A 22882-nucleotide genomic window follows, 5' to 3' on the forward strand; every position below is an offset into this window, starting at 1 on the left:
ATGGCTTTCTTTCCTCATAGCAGCGCCTGACCGAGGAGATGCAGACCATGGAGAATGGCTACCATGACAACCCCACGCTGGAGGTGATGGAGACCTCCTCTGAAATGCAGGAGAAGAAGGTGAACCTCAACGGAGAGCTGGGGGACAGCTGGATCGTTCCTCTGGACACCCTCATGAAGGAGGACCTGGAGGAAGAGGAGGACACACATTTATAGGATGCAGAACTTGATCAAGAGAAAAACAACCACCACCCCCAAAAAAACCCCATAAACCCTACACACACGCACACAAAATAAGGCAAAATTCCCCCCGCCAAAGGCAGAAAATCCCTTGATGAACTAATTGTGGCCCCTTGTGGCACCACAAGGGGTGCAGGATGGAAGAGAAAAGGACGTGAGAAGACACCTCTGGGGCACAACAACACAAGCCACTTTGGTGGCCACATCTGGCCAAGCATCCTCCAACCCCCACCCACCTCCCACACCAGCCATGGGCAAACAGGGTGGCTCTGCTCCTGAAGAGCTACTGGTGTCTCCTCCAAGCATGTCCCCTCCCATCCCACACCTGACCATGCCATCTCCTCCAGCTACTGAACGACTCAAAAATCAAGAGAAATAAAATAAATAGGACAGGAGATGGAGTGCATCTGACAGCAAAGCAGCACCTGGCAATTACAGCTCGACAAATCCTCTGGCCCACGCTGTTTAGTCATCACCCTGCCCTCCCTGACACCCAGGTAGTGAATGAAAAAAGCTGGAACAGCCTGTTCCTTTTTAATCCAGTTTCCAGCCTCTTCCCAGAGCTGAAACGCACAAGAGCCCCTCGTTGTGCCATGGGCAAATGGGTGCATCCAGAGCCAGTGGGATGGCAGGGATGTGGCAGTGCCAAGTGATGCTCAGCCCCCGTGCCAAGGGCTGAGGAACAGATCCTGCACCCACCTGGTGAGAGAGGTGCAGCAGCTTCTTGTTTGAAAGGATGAGATGGAGGGAGAGGAAATGGAGGAATTCCTTGAGGTTGTCCCTCTTTAGGAAGGGTGTGGAGAGCAAGAGTGATGTCTGGTCTCTAGCCCAGGTGATGTTGGGGGTTTTGTGGTGCAGGAGCCCAGCTCTGGTGCTGCATTTCCCTCTGGAAGGATCCCTTGCCTTCCAGGAATTACACAGCAGCATCTCACAGCCCTCACCCATCCTCCACGAGACTGTGGGACACAGGCACCATGATGGTTTGTGATTTTTGAGGGCACATTTTCCTGCACCAGCAGCAAGTAGAAGAGGCAGAAGAGCAGCAGAATGTGAGCCAGGGAGCTCAGTGGCATTCAGGTGGCCTTGGTGTTGCACACCCTCAAGGTTTAAAAGCTCAGCCTCAAGCTCTTCTTCACAAGCCACTAAAATAACAGAGACCTGCAAAGCAACTCCCAGCTCAGCAGCGAAGCTGGGGCTGGGCTTTGTCCTGCAGCCCTTGGTCTGTCACCCAGGTCTCCCTTTGCTGAAGCCTTTCAAGGGGAGGAGAAGAAAAACATGGCTGGACTGAGGCCACTTCTGGATTTTGACTCCTCACCACAGCTCTAAAAGGTTGGGGGGAGTTTCATGCCTTTGCTCTGGTGAAGCAGCTCAGGGCTGGCAGAGGCAGGATCATCCTCCAGGACCAGAAGGTGACTGGGCTGAGTCCCTCTCCCGGAGTGAGGATGGAGCTTGTCCCAAACCCTCTGCAAGCCAGAGGAGCTGCAGATCAGAGTGAAACACGGCCCAAACACAGCCCTGCTCCTCTGCTTGCCATAAACCAAGGCACAATGGGGACATTCCTCTGGGCTCTGCCACCGAGTCAACCCGACCGGGGATCTGCTCCCACGGCTGCCCTGAATGAGGGGAAAAGCAGAGCCAAGCAATGGGAAGCTGGGAGAAGCCCTGGTGGAGTTGGGAGTACTCAGGAAGGAGGGGATTGGGGTGTTTTGCTCAGCCCCAGGACAGGAACTGGCAGAAGATACAAGTGGCTCTTCCCCCTTATGTCCTGCACTGAAGGGCAGAGTCTGAAGTGTTCAAACCTTTCTATTTTTGTATGTAAATATTCCTGCTATTCATTAGCAATGTATTCCGCACACTTCACTTACCTGTGCACTGCACTATGGGGAAGTAATTTTGGAGGGGAGGGGAAATAACAAATAAAATAAATTTAAAAAAAAATTAAAATCTGAAAAAAGCAAAAAAAAAAAAAAAGGCAAGAAAAAGCTAAAGGCCAGCCTGGTAGGAGATCAAAATTTGACATGAAGCAGAAAAACACCTCTTGCCCAGGTGACTTTGTGCCACAGCTTTGTCCCTGTTCTGGCAGCATCAAGTTCCGGCTCTTTAACGTGGCTATGAGTCTCAGAGAATGGACCTTGGCATTCACAGCTGCTCCTGTGAGCATTGTGGCCTCCCAGCTGCCCTGACAGACAAGCAGCAGGTCCATTCCTCACATTTCTGTCCTTCCCAGAAAACAAACACAGGGCAGCAGGAATGCAGTGGCCACCAGGGCTGGAATTGCCACGAGGAGAGCCCTGGATGGCATCTCCAGGCTTTGGCATGTGCCTAAAGATTCCCCCTTCCCAGCAAAGAGATGCCAAAGTGCTTTAATGAGTCAGGTCCAAAGACTTTCCAAGAGAATCCTACAGAGGCTTGAGATCAAGTAACCTTAAATCTTTCCGAGCAGAGACCAGTGAGGATGTTAACTGCTCAGCAAGTGCTTATATGATTTATATTTGAATAGGAATTGTACATTTATTTATTTTTCCAGACACCATATTTTTAAACCACTAATATTTTATAGTAGATTTTCCTTCCCCTATTTAAAAGAACTATTTCCACAGGAAAAGAAAACAGTACATTTTTTTTTTTTTTTAAAGTTGAGAACATTCTTTTTTTGGAAAAAAAAAAAATCAGGTAGGAAATGCAGCAATGAGCATCTTTGGCCTTAACCCTTTCCTTCGTAGAGTGTAGCCATAATTGTTAGACCAAAAATAATAAATAAAAAAATAAGATTTACCAGGGCATTTCCTTCCTCCCTGCCCCTCCTCCCTTCCCTGTGCTCCTCTTCTCTGCCCCAAACCAGCTTTAACATCCCACACATTGTACAAAGAGATTCCTGCTCTTACCTTTGGGCGAGAGCTTTACAAGCAGCTCAGATGTCCTTGCAAGAGACTTTTCTATTTTCAGATTCAAGAGGAAACGTGTAAATACTTTAGGAGCATTTTATCTCCCGCTCACAGTGCTGGGACCCAGCTGATGAGGTTGATACTGTGACTGCTGCCTACAGAAGACACACAGAAGTCATAATCCATGAGGGACTGGTGAAGGAAAACCTAATTCCCCAGGTGGTTTTTACCTGTTGAACCTTGCACATATAGTAGAGCTCTTACATACTGTGTGTAGCAGCACCTCTCATGGGGACAGGAGTCTGATTTACACTGGAATTTACTGAGGAACTGGATTGTAAGAGATTATTCTTGCATTTTCCTACAAATATATTTTGAGAGCATCATGTATTTCTGTCAATAAACATTCTTATGTAAAAGATTCGTGTCTCTGGATGAGTGAGGAGGGGTGGCCAGGTCAGAGGACAAGTTCCAGGGCCACAGCTTCCTGCTCTGGAGAGGCTCCATGGGAAAACACTGGAACAGCTGGAACAAAACCAAGCCAGACCTTCAAGGTAGCCAGCCATGGAAAAGCCTGTATTTTTCCTGTGCAGAAGGAAGTATTATAGTGGTGGAAAACCTATTAAATTTAAAAATCAGAGGACTCAAAGGGGTGGGAAGCTGGGGTGATGGTGAGGGCACCCCCACCATGGCCTGAGCACTTGTTTGAGCTCTTGGTGCCTTCAGGCTGTCAGAGGGAAAGGTAACTCACCCTTATTTCTGCATTTCAGCCCCATTTCTCCATTTCAGCCTTTTTTATTTCTGCATTTCAGCCTTATTTACTCCTGCATTTCATCCTAACTCACTCTGGTGTGCAGCCCCTCCTCAGGTCAGGCTGTGTAGGAGGGAATCAAACCTCACACATAAAGCAGGAGAGGCATCACCCAAGGGCAGCAGAGGGGCAGCAGCAGCGTGGGCAGTTCAGCAACTCCATTGGCCTTCAAGCACCCAAAATAAAACATTTTGCTCCAGGTTAAGTTTCTGCTTATGTAAAGGAAAAAAAAAAAAAAAGCAATTTGTTGCAGTCAGATAATAAAAATCAGTGCTTTGCTGCAGCCTATGTTCTAACTCTGTGCTTCTCCCCAGAAAAAGTTCTGTGAATGTGTGGAACATGCTGGATTTATGGGGTACTGACTGAGCTCATCAGTGAGGTCAGACAACAGGGCCAGATGTAATGTGCCACTAGTTTCACAATTTCTCTACCACTAAAAGACCTTCACAGGCATTTTTCCACTCTCTGAAGCAATGTGAGAACAAACAGATCTTAAATCAACACCCTTGCTAGCATATACATTTTTATTAAGAAAAAAAATGAACAAAATACATTCTCTCCTTATGTACATTACATACAACATAACTACATTTGTAAATATTCCTCGTGTCACTCATTCATTTATGTACAGCATGGGGCTCACACACCAACCCAGAAATCATCAAAGATGATTTATGCCAAGGAAGAAAATTAACACTCCAGGCTGAACAAAGATCATCCATAAAGAAAAGGGTGGGAAGGGGAATCACCAGAGTCCAGGGAAGGTGCCTGTACCCACCATGAGCTCAGCACAGGAGCAGTCAATATTTGCCCTGCCTATTAAAACACATGAGCAGTTCACAGCTTTCATCACCCCATGGATGCTTCTTTCCAGCCCAGGGCTGTCCACACCTCTCAGCTCAGCTCTCCTGTGCTCAGGTGTCCCAGACAACAACGGCAGGACAGACACCAAAGGGAATCCAGACGGACACCAGAGCCTGCAGGATTGCTGGGGAGGTGCAAACGCTCCAAGCTGGGTGCCAGAACAGAACAGAGAGGCCAAATTGTGCACAGGGGGTGGACACTCCACTTCCAGCACTAGGGAGGGACAACCAGCTTTTGGGGACCACACTGGGGTGCAGAGGACAAAATAATGAACAGTGAAGGTCCAGACACACAAACCATCACACACTACAGTGACACCATCAGAGCAGAGGCAAAAGCTCAACAAACAGCTCAAAACCCATCCCAATCAGGTGATGGTGCCCAGCCAGATCACTGGTGTCTGACCCCAAGCTACCCAGGTCCTGTCCGTGCCACCGGCTCCAACTGCAGCAATTTCAAAGGGCAAACATTTAACAAGGCTCAACACTCCCAAAATGAGACACGCTGCATCTCAGCATCTGAATGCACAACATGTACAACACCACCAGCCCACAAGGATGGGAATGTCACCTCCAATTAACTGGGAATGAGCCCACAGACTTTCAATTCCTGTCCCTCAGCAAAGTGGTCTGCGTGGTTCGGGGCCTCCAACTCGCAAGACTCCCATGAACACGTTTGTTTGCATAATTAAGCTCTTTTCTCTGGCTTATGGTCTCCCCAGCACCCCCTCATTTCCTGCTGTGGAGGAGGGAGTGCTGGAAGGCAGCAGAAAATACAGCTTTAGCAAATGGCAACAGCTACTAATAACGAGGGGTTTGTTTTCTTTTCCACTACCCTGCACAGCAGCTTCTGAAGTGAAGAGTGTTTTGCACATCAAAACATCAATGGGAGGGACAGGAATGAGGAGGGAGAGATGAAGGCAATATTCACCCTGCACTGCTAGTTTGCATTCCTGATGACCACAGCTGACAGGAGGGGAAAACAAGTCAGCAGCACAGTGATTCTCCTCCATTTTCCCCTTTTAAGAGATGAGTTTTTGTCAAAACCTCAAAAAAAAAAAAAATCACTCTTCAGCCTCAAAGTGGCTTTTTTAATGAACAGACCCTGTTCACACACAGCAGCACTTCTATACTTAGTGAAACACTGAGTAATTGATTGAATCCCTTGGTTACTAAGTCAGGATATTTAAAGTATATTTTCCTATCATTGGGGAGTAAAACCTATCCATTACTATTTGGGATGTGGAGATGACTGCAACCACCAGAGCCACTGTTATGGTCTAGCCTCCCCACCATCATATTAATTAAAAAGCACCTAATTTCCTTTAATCGAACTGGCAGATTTCATCAGAAAGCTCAAAACATTTTTAGGTTTTAACAATCCCTTAGGGCAGCCAGACCTGATCCAAAAGTCAGTGGGGCTGCACCACCTCAGGTCTATTTGAGCAGGGTTAAGCCCAACTGGCTAACTCACAATTGCTGTGGAGAGAACAGAATTTGTATTACTCTCTCTGGTGGCTGGGGTGGAAAGGGGCTGAAGCTTGAGGAGAAGCTCCAAGATTAGAAGATCCTGATATTGCATCACCTCTCTCTGAAAAAGAGCCAAAGAATCCAGCTCACATTGTAAAATCAGCTCTAAATAGCAAAGCTACTGCTAGGAGAGTCCTTCAAAGCCCTTCCACAAAGACAGACCTCACCTTACACACCTACTCACAGCAGCACCCCTGTATTAACCCCAAGATTATTTCTCTTCTCACTCCTTCTACCCTGCAGAAATAAACCAAACACCCCAATAGCCATGGAAGTTTTGGGATGATTAGAGCAGGTTGCAGGAACCTAGGACAACTTCAGGGTTGGTATCATCACCTTTTTCTTCTTTACAAAATAAACCCTGAGATGGGAGGGAAGGAGCATCACAGCACTGAATGTGAGGCTATGGAAGGAAACAAGTAAATGAAATGTGGAAATCATCTCCCAGGCTTCTCTGTCCTTACCCAGGATGAGAAACACCCCTGGAAAGAACAATGTAAATCACAAGGACCCTTCCTGACTGTTTCAGAGGCAGCAGGAGGAGTTTTGCAAAGGAAACAAACAAGTATGATGTGGAGACACTGATGCCTCAATACCCACTGTGCAGCTCTAACCTTTAATTCCTCCATAGGTACCCATTAAACTCAGGGAAGTCTGAAGCATTTTAATAGGAGTGAACAGCCACACAGAGAAAGAAAATTCAGAATAAATGGGGGAATAACCAAGGGGTCATGCTTTAACCATCACACCTGCTAATGATAAGACCTTCCTTTCAAAATTAGTAGCAAACCCAAACATCTAACCTGACAGAGCCAGTTTTGAGCTGTTCACTCACCTCCCTGTTTCCAGGAATGAATTGCAATTCCATGCTGGAGCTGAACAGTTGAGTGAGTTCTGACAACACTCACACTCTGCAGGTCATCAGTAAAAGCTGTGCTGACTTACAGCAAACAGCTGGAAGCCAAGACAACATGGAGCTGTGTCTGCACCAAGCATAATTGGAGATTTCAGGGTACCAAGGTGAAGCACTGATAGCAGCTCCATTGGAAACAGAGCACTGAATTTGAGTCACAGCAATATCTGGAGTTCACCCCAATCAAACCAAGCCCATGAAAGCAAAGCAGACAGCAGCAATGTGTTATCCTCAGGATCTGTGCTTGGGGAAGGTGCTGCCCTGCAGAGCTCCACACCTCAGCTCTGCAGCTGGAATTACACAAACCCCACACAGCTGGAATTGCACACAACCCATGCAGCTGGAATTGCACACAACCCACGCAGCCACTGCCCCCTCCTCGGAGGTTTAGGACACAACCAAAGCACACGTGGATAATCCCAAACTCCAGGCAGCTCTGTGACTCTGCCCTGGCATCCCCACGAGGCTCTCCTGTAGGACTCTCCAGCAGCAACAACCAGGTCATTAACTGGCTTCCACTCCAAAACCACGTTTGGAGCCATTGACTATGGACAAAAGCATCTGGAGTCAATTTATCCAAGCACTGAGCCATGGACTCTTATCCTGGTTCCAGTACATTTAACCTACTTTCTCCACTCCAACTTTTCATTATACTAGAAGCTTTCAGTAAAAGAGGGATTTTGCCTATAAACCATTACCACAACTTGAATAATCTCCAAAATAACCTTTTCCATGACATGATTGGGTCTCCCATTCCCACAGGCATTTAGATACACTAACAAGCTTCTGACAGCACATTTACATTTCAACAGTATTTACAGCTTATATACTACTAGCAATCTATAGCAAGAACAAGTCATATAGCTGTTCTCAAACTCTCCTCTCACAAAATAAGACCCATCTCCAAATTAACACAGGTACTTATTAAAATAGGCCAAGCTCAGAGTTTCTATAATCTTTCCTCTAAATTAAAACACCAATAATTTTAATTTTTCAACTGGGTCCACCTCTGTTTCTGTAATAAGTACAGCTATAAAACAACACAAGCACTTCCAGAGACATACATAAACTGCTTTTACTGTCAGGACTTCACTTGACAATAGCCAAACATTCCTCAACTCTGAGCCAACTAATAAGCTAAAATTCAAAGCATACATGGGGACTTCAAAGTTTCACAAGACATTTTTCCACTTTTAAAAACAAAGGGACCGAATGGAAACATATCTGCTAATTTTTGCCATTTTTCCCAGAAGTGGCACAGCTTTACATCAGCAAAATTACTGCCTGTACAGAGATGGAGGTTGTACACAAGTTATTCAAACTTAAAGTTCACTCAGTGAGCTCTACAAAAGTATTTATTTCTCGATTCTGAAATGCAGGAGGCAGCAAGAGAGCTGATGGTATTTAGGTTACAGGTACCCACCACCCTCCTGCATGACACAAGCAGCATTAATGCTCATCTTCCTCACAGTAAGAGCAGCAAGCAAGTTTGCAGCATTCCTCAGGACTCTGCTCTGAACCCATCACTCACCAGGGCAGGTTGGCACAGCACAGCCAGGTCAGCACAAAACTCTGGGACAGAGAAAACTCCCTTCAAAAAATCTGCACACATCAGGAAAATGCTTCAGCCAACAGCTGTTCCACAAAGCCCCATGGAAAACACTCTTCCAGAGTCATTACTCGGCTTTGGAAGGAGCTTCTTCTGGAAGAAAGAATAGCTCATGGAGCCCTGGACACTTGTGGCTGCCAATTAAAGAAACACACATTTGAGCTGTGGCAATCCCTGCCCACCAGCCCCACATCTCTGCCATCCTCCTGCAAACAGGTGGGTCCAGTTAATTTGCTTACTGCCTCCTCAATCTTTAAACTGTAATCATTAATCATTCAATTTTCAGGCTGGGTAATTATTATCAATGACCAAAAACTTTCAGCAATTTAATTTAACTTTGTTACTCCACAAAGGGAAGCTTTTCTATGCTCTTTAGGAAAATCTCTAATTTCACTTCAGTTGCAGTGCCTTAGAAAAGCTTTTCCAACTGGGCGTTCCCAGACGGATCTTCCAAAATAAGACTTTGCTAACTGAAGTTCTGGTAGGAAGCTGCAGCATGATCCCTGAGCCAGCATGTACACCCAGAGCCAGGTGCCCAGGCAAACAAAAACCAAATTCCAGAGGTTTATTTACACAACTGGGTACAACTACCTTAACTACCCATGCAAGATGCCACCCAGGGAAAGGGCAAACTGAACTTACCCAAGACAAAGTTCTCCCTCCTCATTATGCTCAGCAAAAGGAAGAGATTATAAGAATAAACACATCACAAATATAAAGAGTCAGAAGATAACAACTACAATTAATTTAAATGAACGTTTTGCATCACCCTTCAGGCCTTCCCAGGACCAATACTAACTAATGGGATCCTCAAAAGAAAAGAGGCAAAAAGGTGGCTAAAATGGTTATAATCTCATTTAACAACAAGTAACAAAGTCCTTCTGCCACATGACAACATTTTGGATCACATTGCAAAAGCAGAACATGCTTGGAGAAGTAATTTTGGGAGAACTCTTAACAAGTTCTACCTCATGCCTACAATGAGGGGTTGTGTAAGAGGAACATTAAGAAACTCACTTAATTCTACCTAATCCAAGTGACCAAAAAAAATTAATTCTGAAGGGCTCTATTTCTCTAAGAAAATGCATCACTTGATAGGAAAAACATAAAGAATAATTTCTTGTTTTCCAAGGAGATGATTCACTAAAGGTTATTGTAAGGGTCAGAGTCAGTGAAGAAACAAACATAGGGATTTCAAAGGATATTTTTAAAAAGCTAAATCAAGAGTGAAGTCTGGATGTCTGTACCCCACCCTGACTTCCTCTAGCTTTAAAAGACATACCAGAACCTTGTAACTTTGGCTTTAAAGACCCAAAACATGATGAATGAGTCCCTCTCTGACAAGGAATGACGCTTTCCTTCGCAATACCTTATTTACAAGTTAACACAGAATTTACAGATAGAACTACTCACTGTAGTGCAAAGATTATGTGGTGTCAAGTTCATACACAAAGTCACCTTATAATCTAAAGTAAAGGCAAATAGAGTATGTTTGTCTTGTCTACGCTAAGGAGCAGCCTCAGACACAGCCTGCAAGCAATGATGGTGAGGCTCAAAGACTTCTCACGCACAGCTCGGGTATTTATAACCTTGCATGCACTGGGCTGTGAAATGTTTTCAGGTGGCTCTTTCCTGATCCAGTGGGTTTCTTTACTGTTTGTATTTTGGGCTTTCTGTAATGAGCACATCAGATACTTTCCTGGAATATCATCAGTGTCTTTAAAGATCAGCATGCAATGAAATTCAGACTGCTTGTGTCACTGCCTGACAACAAGTGGCTGATTTTAAAAGGAAATTTCTACTTCACTGCTCAGAATTTTTGGTTAGAATTTAAAGCAGGTAACATAGCATACATCAATGCAACGAGATCATTAGACTCCTAGCTTTAAGGACAAAAAGAAGGGAAGATCCTTGGCAAAGCCACAAGAAGCCTTCCCTTTGGATTAACCTCTCTGGCCACACGGTGCCTCTGCTGCTCAACAAATACTGCAGAGCTGAGCGAGGTTTCTGCTGGTTAATCAGCAGCTGCAATCCATGAACTGCGCTGGTGCGAGCGGCATCGATCCGCTCGGGACAAAGGCAGGTCAATATTTGATCATCCTGAAGTGCTCTCGTTAGCTGGGACTGTCAGTCCTGTAGAAGCCACGTTCCCCTGGCTCAAACAAATCATTGATTTGCACTGTGCTACAGAACAGAGAGCCGAGGCTGCCGGGCTCTGCGCGCACCCTGGCGCAGAGGACAATGAGTTTGGATCGAATTCCTGTCACACAAATCCGACCTGACACGATGCACTCCTCACCAGCAATGCCATTCACAGCTCGCTGGCTGCTCCTGAACTTCCCCTCCCTGCTCAAGGTGTATCTTTTGGGTTCTTTCAACCATCCAAGGTGGACACACAACAGTTTATGAAGAGCTTGGTTAATTAGAGAACTGTCACAAAGAGTATTTAATCATCTGACTGAGGTTGAGCATACACAAGCAATGAGATCAAGTGGTAAAGGAGCACAGCAGCAGTAAATTTAAGTACTAAAAGGTTGCAGAATTTTGGCTGGTCGCATTAAAAGTGCTCATTTTGATCTCAATGGAAGCAACAGCTCAGCTGGAACATTCCCCCAGTATCTACATTTGTACTGTATAAGCTCTACATTACTTAACAAAGCCTCAGCACAGGTAGCACACCACAAAGTCCAGCAGTGATGTAAAACTTTCTGTGTCAATAGGAAAAAAACCTGCCATGTTCCAAAGAAACAATTTCATCAGATTTCATTTCCCACACAGAGTGAATTCTTCTGCAGACATCTGATTTGCCATCCACTGAAGTGCACAGTGTCTGAACAGTCTCAAGTGACAGGTTAAAAACACTTCATTTGTACAGTCCTCCCTGAAGACAAGCCTGGCCTCTGACATACTGTTCCTTTCTAAGTGATTAAACACTAGTATGAGGTTTTGAAATTTATTTCTAATGCACCAGGACTACAAAAGTTACACAAAGAACATGATAAAGAGGCAATACAATCAAAGCAAGCAGACACTCGAGCTCTGAAAAAGACACTTGACTAACTCTTTATTTCAAGAGTCCAAATCATCTTTGCACACACAGGACTTCCACCAAGTTCAACAGGAACCACAGCGGGTGCAGCGACGATACCTGACTGGCATGAACACTGCTGGACAGAAAGTTTTGCAGTTTCATATAAATATTTACATCTGCCAGTGTGTACTGAATGCTCACAGACACTGAATGCAGAGTTTCTAACGCTGGGTATGCATGTCCTTCATTCAACCTCACAGTGCAGCACCAAGCCCTTACAGTGTTTATAAAGAAGGCTTTCAGCAAAAGGAAGAATACATTTTCTATACATATGCAACAGCTCATTTTCAGAGATTTATGTTAAGAAGGCCTCCCTCACATTCAGATCTAGGTCTAAAATGCTTTGACAAGGGAGTTGCACTTACATGGGAAGGAGACAAGCTGTTGGGAGCAACGCCCTGTACACGTACACATGGACAAACACACAGAGAAATGCTTCACATGGAAATGAAGACAATCTGCTTCAGAAATCCTACACCCAACCTGGGGGCAGGTTTGCAGAGGTTGGGGATGTGTGTGGTGGAAGACCCAGTTCTGCCAGGCTCGCTGAGGACCCACAGGGTTTCTCAGTGGATGAGCACAGCAGCAAAGAGATCAATCCCTGAAAAGGGGCCCGTGTGGGCAGTGACCGCACTCCTGTTTTCCAGCTGTATCTCAGGTTCCCTCTTGCCTGCCAGGTTGAAGTGGAAGGCCCCAGAGAACAGGAGACAGGGATGTAGGTCGTGAGTTTAGGTGGAGTCTCAGAAGCAATTAGACATGACTGTCACACAGCTCTGGAAGGGGAGACAGACGGTTCGGAACACACGCTCGCCTTCCCGCGACACACCGTGAGTGCAAGACTCAGGACAGAAATTACATCATCTCAACACCTGCCAGTGTCCTGCCACCAGGTTATTCAGCTGCTGAGGATGGAGTTGTAGGATAAAGCAACACATCATGACTAGTTACAAATGAGGAAAGAAAAACCTCTTCCCCCTCTTCCTCAGGAAACACAAAATAAAACCCATCATCTTTAATCCCAGACAACTCACATATCTCAAATTTTCCCCCATAGGCAAAAAGATCACTGCATGACTGGGTTTTATTTCTTTTTCTTTTTTCCCCCCACCTTTTCATCTTACATTTGCTAACTCAAAATCCAAAGTCAGAAAAAATATATATATTTAGTCAGAAGTACGTCAGTTACATTTTATTAACCTACTCCAAGGGAAAAGCTCCAGGGATTCACCATACAAGTATAAAACCCCTTTCAAACACCTAGGGGTTACTATATTAACTTCATCCCAGCAGTCAATCAATGCAGTAAAAAAATTAAAATACTGAAAATGGATGCTTTTCCCCTCTTCCATGTGTCCAGTGATTCTCCATTACAGCGTGATGAGGTCCACCAGGTTGCCTTTAGGAGGGGTCATGTTGTCTGGGAAGAAGTTGACTAACGTGTCAAACAGCTGAGTTCTCTGGGCATACGTGTGGTCAACATCTGAAAATCCTGGGGGAGGAAGGAAAGGGCAAAGTAAGTCACTCCTCCCAATCCCAAACACTCTATTCAGCTGTGGAATTGTCCATTTGGGATAAATGTTAACAGCTCCCTCTGCCTCCACTAATAAGGCTGCCAGCTCTCTGTCCCACTACTGTGAGCACATACAGAGAGATTATGTCACCCCAAGCCAGCACTGCCATCAAAATGCCATAAAAAGTAATAAACAAACGCCTGTCAAGCTCACTGACAGCCCTGAAGAAATGGGGGAAGCAGGAGTTCTCAGGGGACTGCTCTGATGTCCCAGAAAACAAAATCCATGCAGCTATTTTTATTTGGTGCCTCATTTCTTCTGTCCTCGGGCTTTCTTCATTATCTTCACTGCCATAACCAGAACTGCTCCTTGGATTGCTTGGAGTTTTCCTTGAGATAAGCTGTGCTGACAGCAGGAGTCCCAACTCAGAGTTGGTATTTACTCACTGGACTTGCACCTGGCTCCATCTTGGCACACAGAAGCTCTGCAAACTAGAGTGCTGCCTCCCAACACGGCAGGGTTTGGTTTGCATTGTTTATCCAAATCCTACACTAAAACCATCAGCAAGAACAACAGGGCAGGCACACAATGCTCTCCCTCCACTTTGGATTACTTCTATTGCTGTTATCTCAAAGGAATGCTTTTTAATTCAGTGAACTAACTCTTCACTTAATCAAAGTCAACCAAGTTAATCAAATCAAGGAGGGCTGGGGTTTTTATTTTCAAAGCACCTCTTGATGTACATAACCTACTATCTGTAAATCCAAAATCTGGATAAAGTATTGTACTGAGTCAAGAACTAATTCATCTTTTAAAATGCTTAAAACTAGGGAAAAGTTTTGAGGGTGGTGAAGCACTGGCACAGGTTGCCCAGGAAAGCTGTGGATGTCCCATACCTGAAGTGTTCAAAGCCAGGTTGGAAGGGGCTTGGAGCAACCTGGGATAAGGGAAGGCATTCCTGCCCACGGCAGAGGGGGTTGGAACAAGATGATTTTTGAAGGTCCATTCCAGCCCAAACCATTCCATGAGTCTATGAAAAATCCTCTTTTCTGAAATTTGGGTTTTCTTTCTTTAAAAGAAGTTGATCCTATCAGTCAACTTGATGTCTTCCAAACCACAGGAACACGGCAGAGCTTCCTCATCCAGCAGGGCAGAACTGCAGTGGGCTTTAACCTTCCCTCAGTTTCTCAGATTGGGAATTATACCTCCATCAAAAACTGAAGTAATTCATTCTCTTAGCGAGAGGTCAGTGATTTGAGGACACCCCAGCAGTACAAGGATGCAATTTCTGCCTGTACCTTTCCTACAGCTGGCCCAGGATGTGTCTCTGAGATCTCCCAAAGAGTTAACTGGACAGAGCAGTGAAACAAATCATGGCTTTGGCTCAGCCCTCCTGTTTCCAGCCCTTCACGCCACTGTTTTCTCCACTCTTGACACCCTGCCCAAAGAACTCGTTCTGCAGAGAACAGAGCGAACCAAACTACTCCAGGAATTGCAGTTATCACAGCAAACAGAGCCGTAGCCATGCTGTGAGATTCCAAAGTGACATGACAGGAGGTGCTTTATTCTGACCAAAGCTTCTGTTTACTTGGGTAACAGCAAAGGATCAGATGTAATAAGAGACACAAAATGATCCCGGGAGGCATTGGTTTAAAACCACTGATGTTGACAGATGTTTTAAATGTGGGCTTGAGGTATTGGACACTGGTCATTATAAATAACCTCTCAAATGTCTGGGTAGTGGCACTTTGCATATTGAAAAGAGCCTGCAATGTTCATAGGAACTACAACATTTGATATAAAAACTAGTAGGAACTAAGAGTAATTATCAAAGAGAACATCATGTAATTCCTCTGACACACAATACTCACCGAGAGTCGTGAAATCCGAGCCAGACTTAAATAATGCTGAGGCAAGAAGCTGAAACTGCAGAAGAAGAGGTAAAGGGACAAAGAAAGAAAAAAGTGTTATTAACCACAAAGGCAAAAACCCCAAGGGATTCACAGAAGTACAAGTAGCTTTAGAGTTGCTGTGTTTTCTCCACACAATGCTCCTAACTCCTGTGCCATACACATGAATAACAGCAGCAGGCACTTTCACATGAGCACCACAATTTGTCACCTTGGCACAAGTTAGATGGTTTTTCCTAGAATTAGAGCAGTGTTGATGCAATGAAAGGTATTTGACTGAGAGCTCTAAAACTCTCATTTTTTTTACATATAATTTTTTGCCTCTTTGGCAGAAGGTAGAGTCCCTTCCACACAGTAACATTCCCAGGGATTAACATGGTACAGGCTTAGCAGCCAGGGATTAGATGGCACAAAAACAGGGTAACTGCTGGAGTGAGCATGAACTTCTTGAACACAGAGAAAGCTCTGCCCCACAGAGAGAAGCTGTGGATGCCCCAACCCTGGCAGTGTTGAAGTCCAGATGGAACTGAGCAATCTGATCTAATGGGTGCCATTCCCTGCCCATGGCAGGGAGCTTGGAACTCAATGATCCTTAACATCCCATCCAACCCAAACCATTCTAAGATTCTAATAACAACCCTTCTGAACTGCCAGAGATCTCACATCACAAATTCAAGGCAATATCTTCTTAACTAAAAATAAAAATTCTTTGTTTGGGAACATCAAGACCATGAATAAAAACATTTTACTTAACACATTCATGGTTTTATTCTCCCTTCATGTCTCACTGATAGATGGTGACCACTGTGTCTACCTCTGCCCCTGACTGCTGTTTCCAGGAACCCAAGGAACAGAAAAGCTTAGTGCTTTGTCATGCTCCTGCAAGGAAAGAGTTGATTCCTCAAAGCCTTGGAATCTTGTGTCTCCTGCCTGTGTGTCTTTTCAGCACACAGCCTGAAGGAAAAGAGGGGAGGGAAAAAACCAGAAGAGAAGCAAATATGTTCAGAGAAGGAGTGGAAAGAACAGCCAGGCATTACATATCCATCAGTTTAATTTCAATTTCAATAAAAAATGGGAACACAGACAGTTTGTAGGCATGTAGGAGTGGAGAAGGTGATGAGTAGCAGCCAACGTGAATTTGGCAACAACAAGTTGGAGCACATCAATCTGATTTCTCCTATGAGGCAGAAGGCCCTAGGGATGGAACTTGGCAATAGACCTTGTCCATTCTGACTTTCATAGGAATTCTAACACTTTTATATGATATTTAAGGCACACTGTCAAGGCATTACTTAGATTAAGCCAACAGGGAAAGGCAAACAGGTCAAATAACTTTTCAGTGGGTGGCCATCAATGGTTTGACATCAAAATGGAGCCTTGAATCAGGAGTGATTCATCTGCGCCCCAGGGTCAGCATCACCCTGGGTTTCAGTGATAACCTGCTTGGCAGAACAGGGCAGGATCACCAGACCTTACACCACACTCAGACTGACTGCCAGCATGGAACAGACAGCCTTCCAACTGTTTTTCCACTTAATCCAAATTATAATGATGGATTGAGGTGCATTTCACCAGGGCCAAGTGCAAATCAACATAAACAAGAAAAATCAGCAATACAGAACAGGTGCAGAGGCTCTGTGAAAATGCACTTAGGCACTACAACAGATCAGTATCACTTTATTATAAAACTGACAAATGCATGAAAAGGAGCAGAATCTTTAAATAAAATACTCTTGCTGTTATCAAGGTTTTAAAGTCTCCTCTACAATAAGGAGCCCATTTTGGGATGCCCTGTATCAGCTAGCAACATATGAGGAAAGCACTAGAAAAAAAAATTAAGTGTTTTGAAAAGCAAGTTCTACAAAGAAAGCTCAAAGGAGTGAGGGCTGCAGAGAACAATGGCCAAACACAAAACTGCCAGAAATCACAGATGCAAAAAGTAGACAAAAAATAGAAAAAGAAGTAAAAAAGTGCTACAGAAAATAGATCTACAACCAAGTGCAAGAAGCTACAAAAACACTACAGTGACATCAGTTTCAATGTGACATCAAGGGGAAAATCAGGCTAAAATAAGGACTGGGGTAAGTCTGCATCCTTTGGGGAGGGCATGGTGAGACAGACACAGAATTGAGAAACTGGAGATGAGGGGGAAGGGGCTGCAAAGTGCCCTCCTGAGTGCAAGGCCTGGTCACACTGAATCACTGCAATGCCCCACGTGGATTCCACTGTGAGCCTCATCTGTGAGAGAGCTCGGCTTCCCAGCAGCACCGAACTCAAACAGCTGCCCAGCAGAAATAGCTCCAGAAGTTCCAATAAACCCGTGGCTAAATCCCTGCAGCTTCTGAGAGCAAATGCCAGGCTCTGGCCATCCCTGCCTCCCACAGGATGGCTCAGGGCCCGCTGCCAGCTGCCTGGTGGCACACCAAGCTGGGATAAAGCGGGTGCCATGCGCTCCCAGGGGTGCCCATGCTCCTGCAGCAATGCCCTGCTGGGAGCACAAAGCCACACTGGGGCTCAGGTGCCCAAGAGGCCACATGAGCAGGGTTCAGCCAAGAACTCGCTGAGCTGAGACCAAAACCCCGCTGAAAATGGCCTGTGCCAAGTTTCCAGCCTCATCTGCACCAGGCATGATGGATTTTCATGGCTATGAGTTTCCTTGCAGCTTTGTGGGGAACGAGGATCTTGTTCCCTTCTCCACTGATGGTGCCACACTTGAGTTAACCTTGAGGGCTGTTGTTTGTTTGGTTTGAAATTTAATTTGTGTATCAGCTCACACTTGAAAAGCACTTTCTGATAGAAAAGTCAAGCATGTGAGTTAAGAACATCGGTTAAGGACAGTGCTGAACCCAAGCTGGTACACTCTGCATTTGTATTACAATCCCAAACCCTACAATGCTCTCCCAAAGGATCCCTATGTTCTTCCCAAAGTGCAGGACAGTTACTGCTCACTCCATACCAGGTCTCCTACACACCATTCCCAGCAGATATCCAATGTACTATTCTCTTCACAAAGTACAAGCTCTGCTCTAAAGAAGGAATTAATTTCTTCATTGACTTTCTTATCATATTAATTGTTATTCTAACAGATGGCACTTCAAACTGATTAATTTTGGGTCTATTTGAAACTAACAGTATCTGATTTTTCAAAATATGTACTGTTATGCAACAGCTTCTGAATTCGCAGAAAAGCATGGCCCTCAAGCAAATCACACCTCACATCTCTCCCATCAGGCACCAGAATGAAACATCCAATTAATGACCATCTAGGAAAAACAATTTGCTTAATATCACACAGCAACTCTGTTATGGAGACAAGAGCAGAATTCAATTATCCAGCAGAAGCATCCAACTGCTTTAATCACACCACCACCCATTTTCTTCTGACAATCCCTCTGGCTCACTGGCTTCATCCATTCCAAATTAAGACTCCTCTCCAAAGACAGCATTTCCCTTTGTTACACAATTAACTTCTCTCTCTCTTGGTGTCCAACCAACCTCCTGAACAGAGGCAGGGGTTCCTTGGAGATAAACAGATCTGGTTAACTAACAGAAGAACATATACTATGTCTGTTTTTATATATTTGCTGCACACCTCTGCCTTTGCACAAACAAAACGATTAAGGGGGAATGAGTAACTCTCGTCTGGGACACCTGGCCAGTTGTGTGAATCAGACACAATTCTCCCTCCTCCTCTGTAATGCCTGTGTGTGAGTGCTCAGATCACAGCATAAACCAGTTCCTCAGCTTTGACCAGTTCTCAGGGGCTGGTGAGGCCCAGCACAGGATCAAAGAGGCAAAGGGAAGCTCAAACCCTTTGAGGATGGAGCTGTTGCTGAAATTGGGAAGGCTGAACGCTGTTTTTGTAAAGGCTCCTTGGCTCCAAAGCCTCTGCTCCTGCAGCACTCAGGCTCTGAGGCTTTACAAAGAATCACAGCAGGACACAGAGAGGAGAAACAGGCTTTTCTTAGCTTGTTCCTAGAACTATTTTTCCCATTTGGGCTTCAGTTTTCCCAGAAATACCAGTCTAATGCAGATTCAAACAATACTTTTGGGCCCTGCTGGCTTTATCTGTCAAATTTATTAAAGACAAGGTCTTAAGAATGGAAAGTATGAAGCAGCCTTGAACAGGGGCCTCCAGCCTCAGTCTACAAGCAAGTCAGGCCTCAGATTGGCCTCCAGGTCCTTGCTCTTTCTCCTACCACGCTCCAAGAAAAACACACTGTGAGTTTTCCTTGTGCTTTGTATCTGTTTTACAACAATCATGGGATTGAGCTTCATCAGTTGTTGAATCTCCATGTACAAAATCATGGTGCTCTCTCATACTTGGAAAGCACTGGACATTTTTTGTGTCATCTTGATTTCTACTGCAGCCCATTTAACAGCAGCAAAGCTCTGGGTATGATTACTGCAATGTTCAAGGAGCATCTTTAGCTTTTATACATGAACTACTGATGTTTCTGTGATTTAACAGCACCTGTTTTTCTCTAAGCACAAAATTTGGAATTCAATTTGATATTTATTTTGACCATCCTCTTATCTTTAAAAGCCTGCTGTTGTAATCTTCCACCAAATTCACATCTGTGTGTGACAGAGAAGAACAGCCATGCCCAGCAGAAAATTCTACACCAGCAAATGACCCATTTATACAACTTTTAATCTGTTAAATCAAAGGCAAAATTCCCCATTTTCTAGAAATTTACCCTCCTTTTCCTATAGTGTCAGGGCTATTGACCCACAGTCACTAAAAAGATCCACTGATTTGGGAACTCTGAACTGACTGACGAGGTTTAAGTGATGCCAAGCAGAATCACAGTTAAAGACTGGATCTGCATTTGTGGGCAGGGAAGTTGCTGGCACATAGCCTGTGGCTACTAAACCAAGCACCCATGCAATACCTGTTACTTGCAGGCATCTACTTCATTTCAGAATAATAAAAAAGGGGGGAAAATAGTCCCTAAAATTCACAGCAACAGAATGAAAATCTTGGGGTATGTTCCTACTATCAATCATTCATGCTACTTTAAACAAAATCGGTTACTAAGGCCAAAGTAAGTTTCAAGAACAGTCTGTTTGTTTTCCTTGGCATGCAACTGCAAACAGCTGAACAGACTTGCCTAACTAAGTCAGAAGGAATTACTTCTATTACAAAGCAAGCAAGCCTCACCACAAGGGGAAATTCTGCTTGTAATGGTATATAACACCACCCAGATCTCCATCCATAAAACATGAAGCCATACAGGCCAGTCTCCAGAATTACTGCATGAAGTTGGGGATGAAACTATTCAGCCTGGTCCTTCCCAAATTTAACAGCTGCCCTGGAAAGAGGGAAAACAGGCAGGAATTGATTCCCTAAAGTTCTAAGATGCCTTCCAGCATTCAATGGCTGCAGCCAATGACATCTATCACCTTTGCTATTAATCGAGATACAAATCAAATAAAAGCAGGGTATGGAGGTGTCTGGGCTGAGAGACACAATCAAACTGGTGCTTGAAATTCGATATGGAATCCAAAATGCCTGCGTCAGTCAGTCCTTTGGAAAGCACAGGAGCTATTTGAAGATGCAATGCCAGAGCAAAAAGCCAACTCGATGTGATAACCGGAAGGTAAATTGACGTCAGCTGGAAATGCACCCAGTCAGTACCAGCCCAGCAGCTGGCTCTGTGCCACAGCCCTGGCAGATCTGTCCCAGTGGAAAAAAAAAGCTTTGGATGTTAAGGCTTTATGATCAGCACAATGAATAATAATAAAAAAAAAAAAATCCAAACAAAAAACAAAATAGCAAAACCCAAACAACAAAGCGTCCCAGAAATTGTGAGATGAGTTTTGGAGATGGCTGGGATGGATGGAAGCTTTAATTCTGCTGAATGGTGAGTGCTGATCCGACAGCCCAGCACGACAGACAGAAGCTATTGGATTTTGTTTGGATCAGACATTAGGCCTGCAGAGAAAGAATCCACAATATATTCACTCAGCTGGACTGAGCTATGTAAGCTCATTCACTGGATCATTAATGTTCAGAACACCAGTGAGCTCTCTGAAAAGGGGTAATTCTTTTTTTCATTTTATTCTACTTCTACTGGTATGATACAGCTTCTACATTCCCCAAAATCTCAGAGGAGCCATGCAGGCTTGTAAATTCTCCATTCCTGCAAGGTGGACAAGTTGAACACTGAGCTGGGAACAGGAAAAGGAGGATATTAAAGGGTTTTCTGTGCCAGATGTGCCCAAATGCAGCTTCTGCAGCAGCTCCCTCGGTCTGTGGGCGACAGGAGGCAGCAGCAACTAGGAGAAGAGCTTGCTCATCACACCACAGATGTTTGCTGTTCAGGGAATAATAAAAAGGCCCAGCCAGCCATGAGATGCAAAATCTCCTTAGGAATAACTGGCTGAGGAGAGACAGACTACCAGCACACAAGTGTGACACGAAGAAAAAAGGAGATCAGAGAACACAGGACACATTTTACAGGAGTGAGAGGGAAAAAGAGAGCATCAGGATGGGGGCTTGTACTCTATGGGTTAGTACAGGCTCAAACAGGAAGAAACCTTGAATTCTGGGCTCAGTTTTGGGCCCCTCACAATAAGAAAGTCACTGAGGGGATGGAGTTTGTCCAGGGAGGGGAATGGAGCTGGGGAAGGATCTGGAGAACCTGGAGGGGCTGAGGGAGGTGGGAAGGGGCTCAGCCTGGAGAAAAGGAGGCTCTGGGGGGACCTTCTGGCTCGGCACAAATCCTAACAGGGGGTGGGTCACTCCCAAGTAATAAAACACAGGAGAAGAGGAAATGGCCTCAAATTAAGATTGGGTATCAGGAAAAAATAGAAGGGCTGTCCAGCTCTGGCACAGGCTGCCTGGGGAAGTATAATCCCCATCTCTGGAGGTATTTAAAAGCCATTAGATGTGGCACCTGGGGACATGGTTTAGGGGTGGCCTTGGCAGTGCTGAGGCAATGGTTGCCCCTGATGACCTTAAAGGTCTTTTCCAACCTCAGAGACTCTGGAAGTGCTACCACACTGGGAAGATGACACATATTAGGGGGAAAAAAATCTCCTTTCCTACTTTAAGAAATGTAGGATCATCTGCTGTCTTTCCTATGCTAGAAATGGCTAGAAAGGATGTGAAACTACTTGATATGGAACAATTTGAACAAGAAACCATTTACAGAGAACAGAGAGTCACAGCACTTAAATATTTTGTTGAATCACATGTTTATAAACACTGATTAGAATTTATGACAAATGAGATCACTTCCAAGATCCTGATAAAACTTTTTTCCTAATTCTAACCCTACAATTCCATCCTGTGCACACGCAAGAATATTCTTATATTCTCCCCCAAGACCTTTCAGTGTCTGTATAATCTTTTCTTTGGCTAAAGTAGCAAGTTAAAGCCACCAGATTAAGAGATTTAATCCAGGGACTCAGCATGGAATAGAACTGCCCCTCCTCCCATCGTGATTTTATAAATGGAGCTGTTGAATCCCTTCCCATGTCATTAAGGAAAGAAGACAGCAAGAACCCCAGAC

The 22882-nt window shown here is 44.7% G+C and overlaps 2 protein-coding genes across 9 annotated transcripts in view; one reads left to right on the forward strand and one right to left on the reverse strand.

Moving 5' to 3' along the window:
* Positions 1 to 2221, forward strand: part of PODXL (podocalyxin like) — a 46204-nt gene extending 43983 nt beyond the window's left edge. For 2 of the 4 annotated variants that reach the window (XM_014271418.3, XM_074538681.1), the window contains one exon: positions 21 to 2221. In XM_014271418.3, coding sequence (XP_014126893.2) covers positions 21 to 215 — 195 coding nt within the window. In that variant the 3' untranslated portion in view covers positions 216 to 2221. The remainder of the gene's footprint in view (positions 1 to 20) is intronic. The other 2 variants (XM_074538680.1, XM_074538682.1) reach the window with 1 other exon arrangement.
* Positions 1242 to 22882, reverse strand: part of MKLN1 (muskelin 1) — a 107572-nt gene continuing 85931 nt past the window's right edge. For all 5 annotated transcript variants that reach the window (XM_074538675.1, XM_074538676.1, XM_074538677.1 and 2 more), the window contains 2 exons: positions 15324 to 15378; positions 1242 to 13430 (listed from right to left, as the gene is read on the reverse strand). In XM_074538675.1, the coding sequence (XP_074394776.1) occupies positions 13309 to 13430; positions 15324 to 15378 (177 nt within the window). In that variant the 3' untranslated portion in view covers positions 1242 to 13308. The remainder of the gene's footprint in view (positions 13431 to 15323; positions 15379 to 22882) is intronic.

Source organism: Zonotrichia albicollis, chromosome 4, assembly GCF_047830755.1.
Source record: "Zonotrichia albicollis isolate bZonAlb1 chromosome 4, bZonAlb1.hap1, whole genome shotgun sequence".
NCBI lineage: Eukaryota > Metazoa > Chordata > Aves > Passeriformes > Passerellidae > Zonotrichia > Zonotrichia albicollis.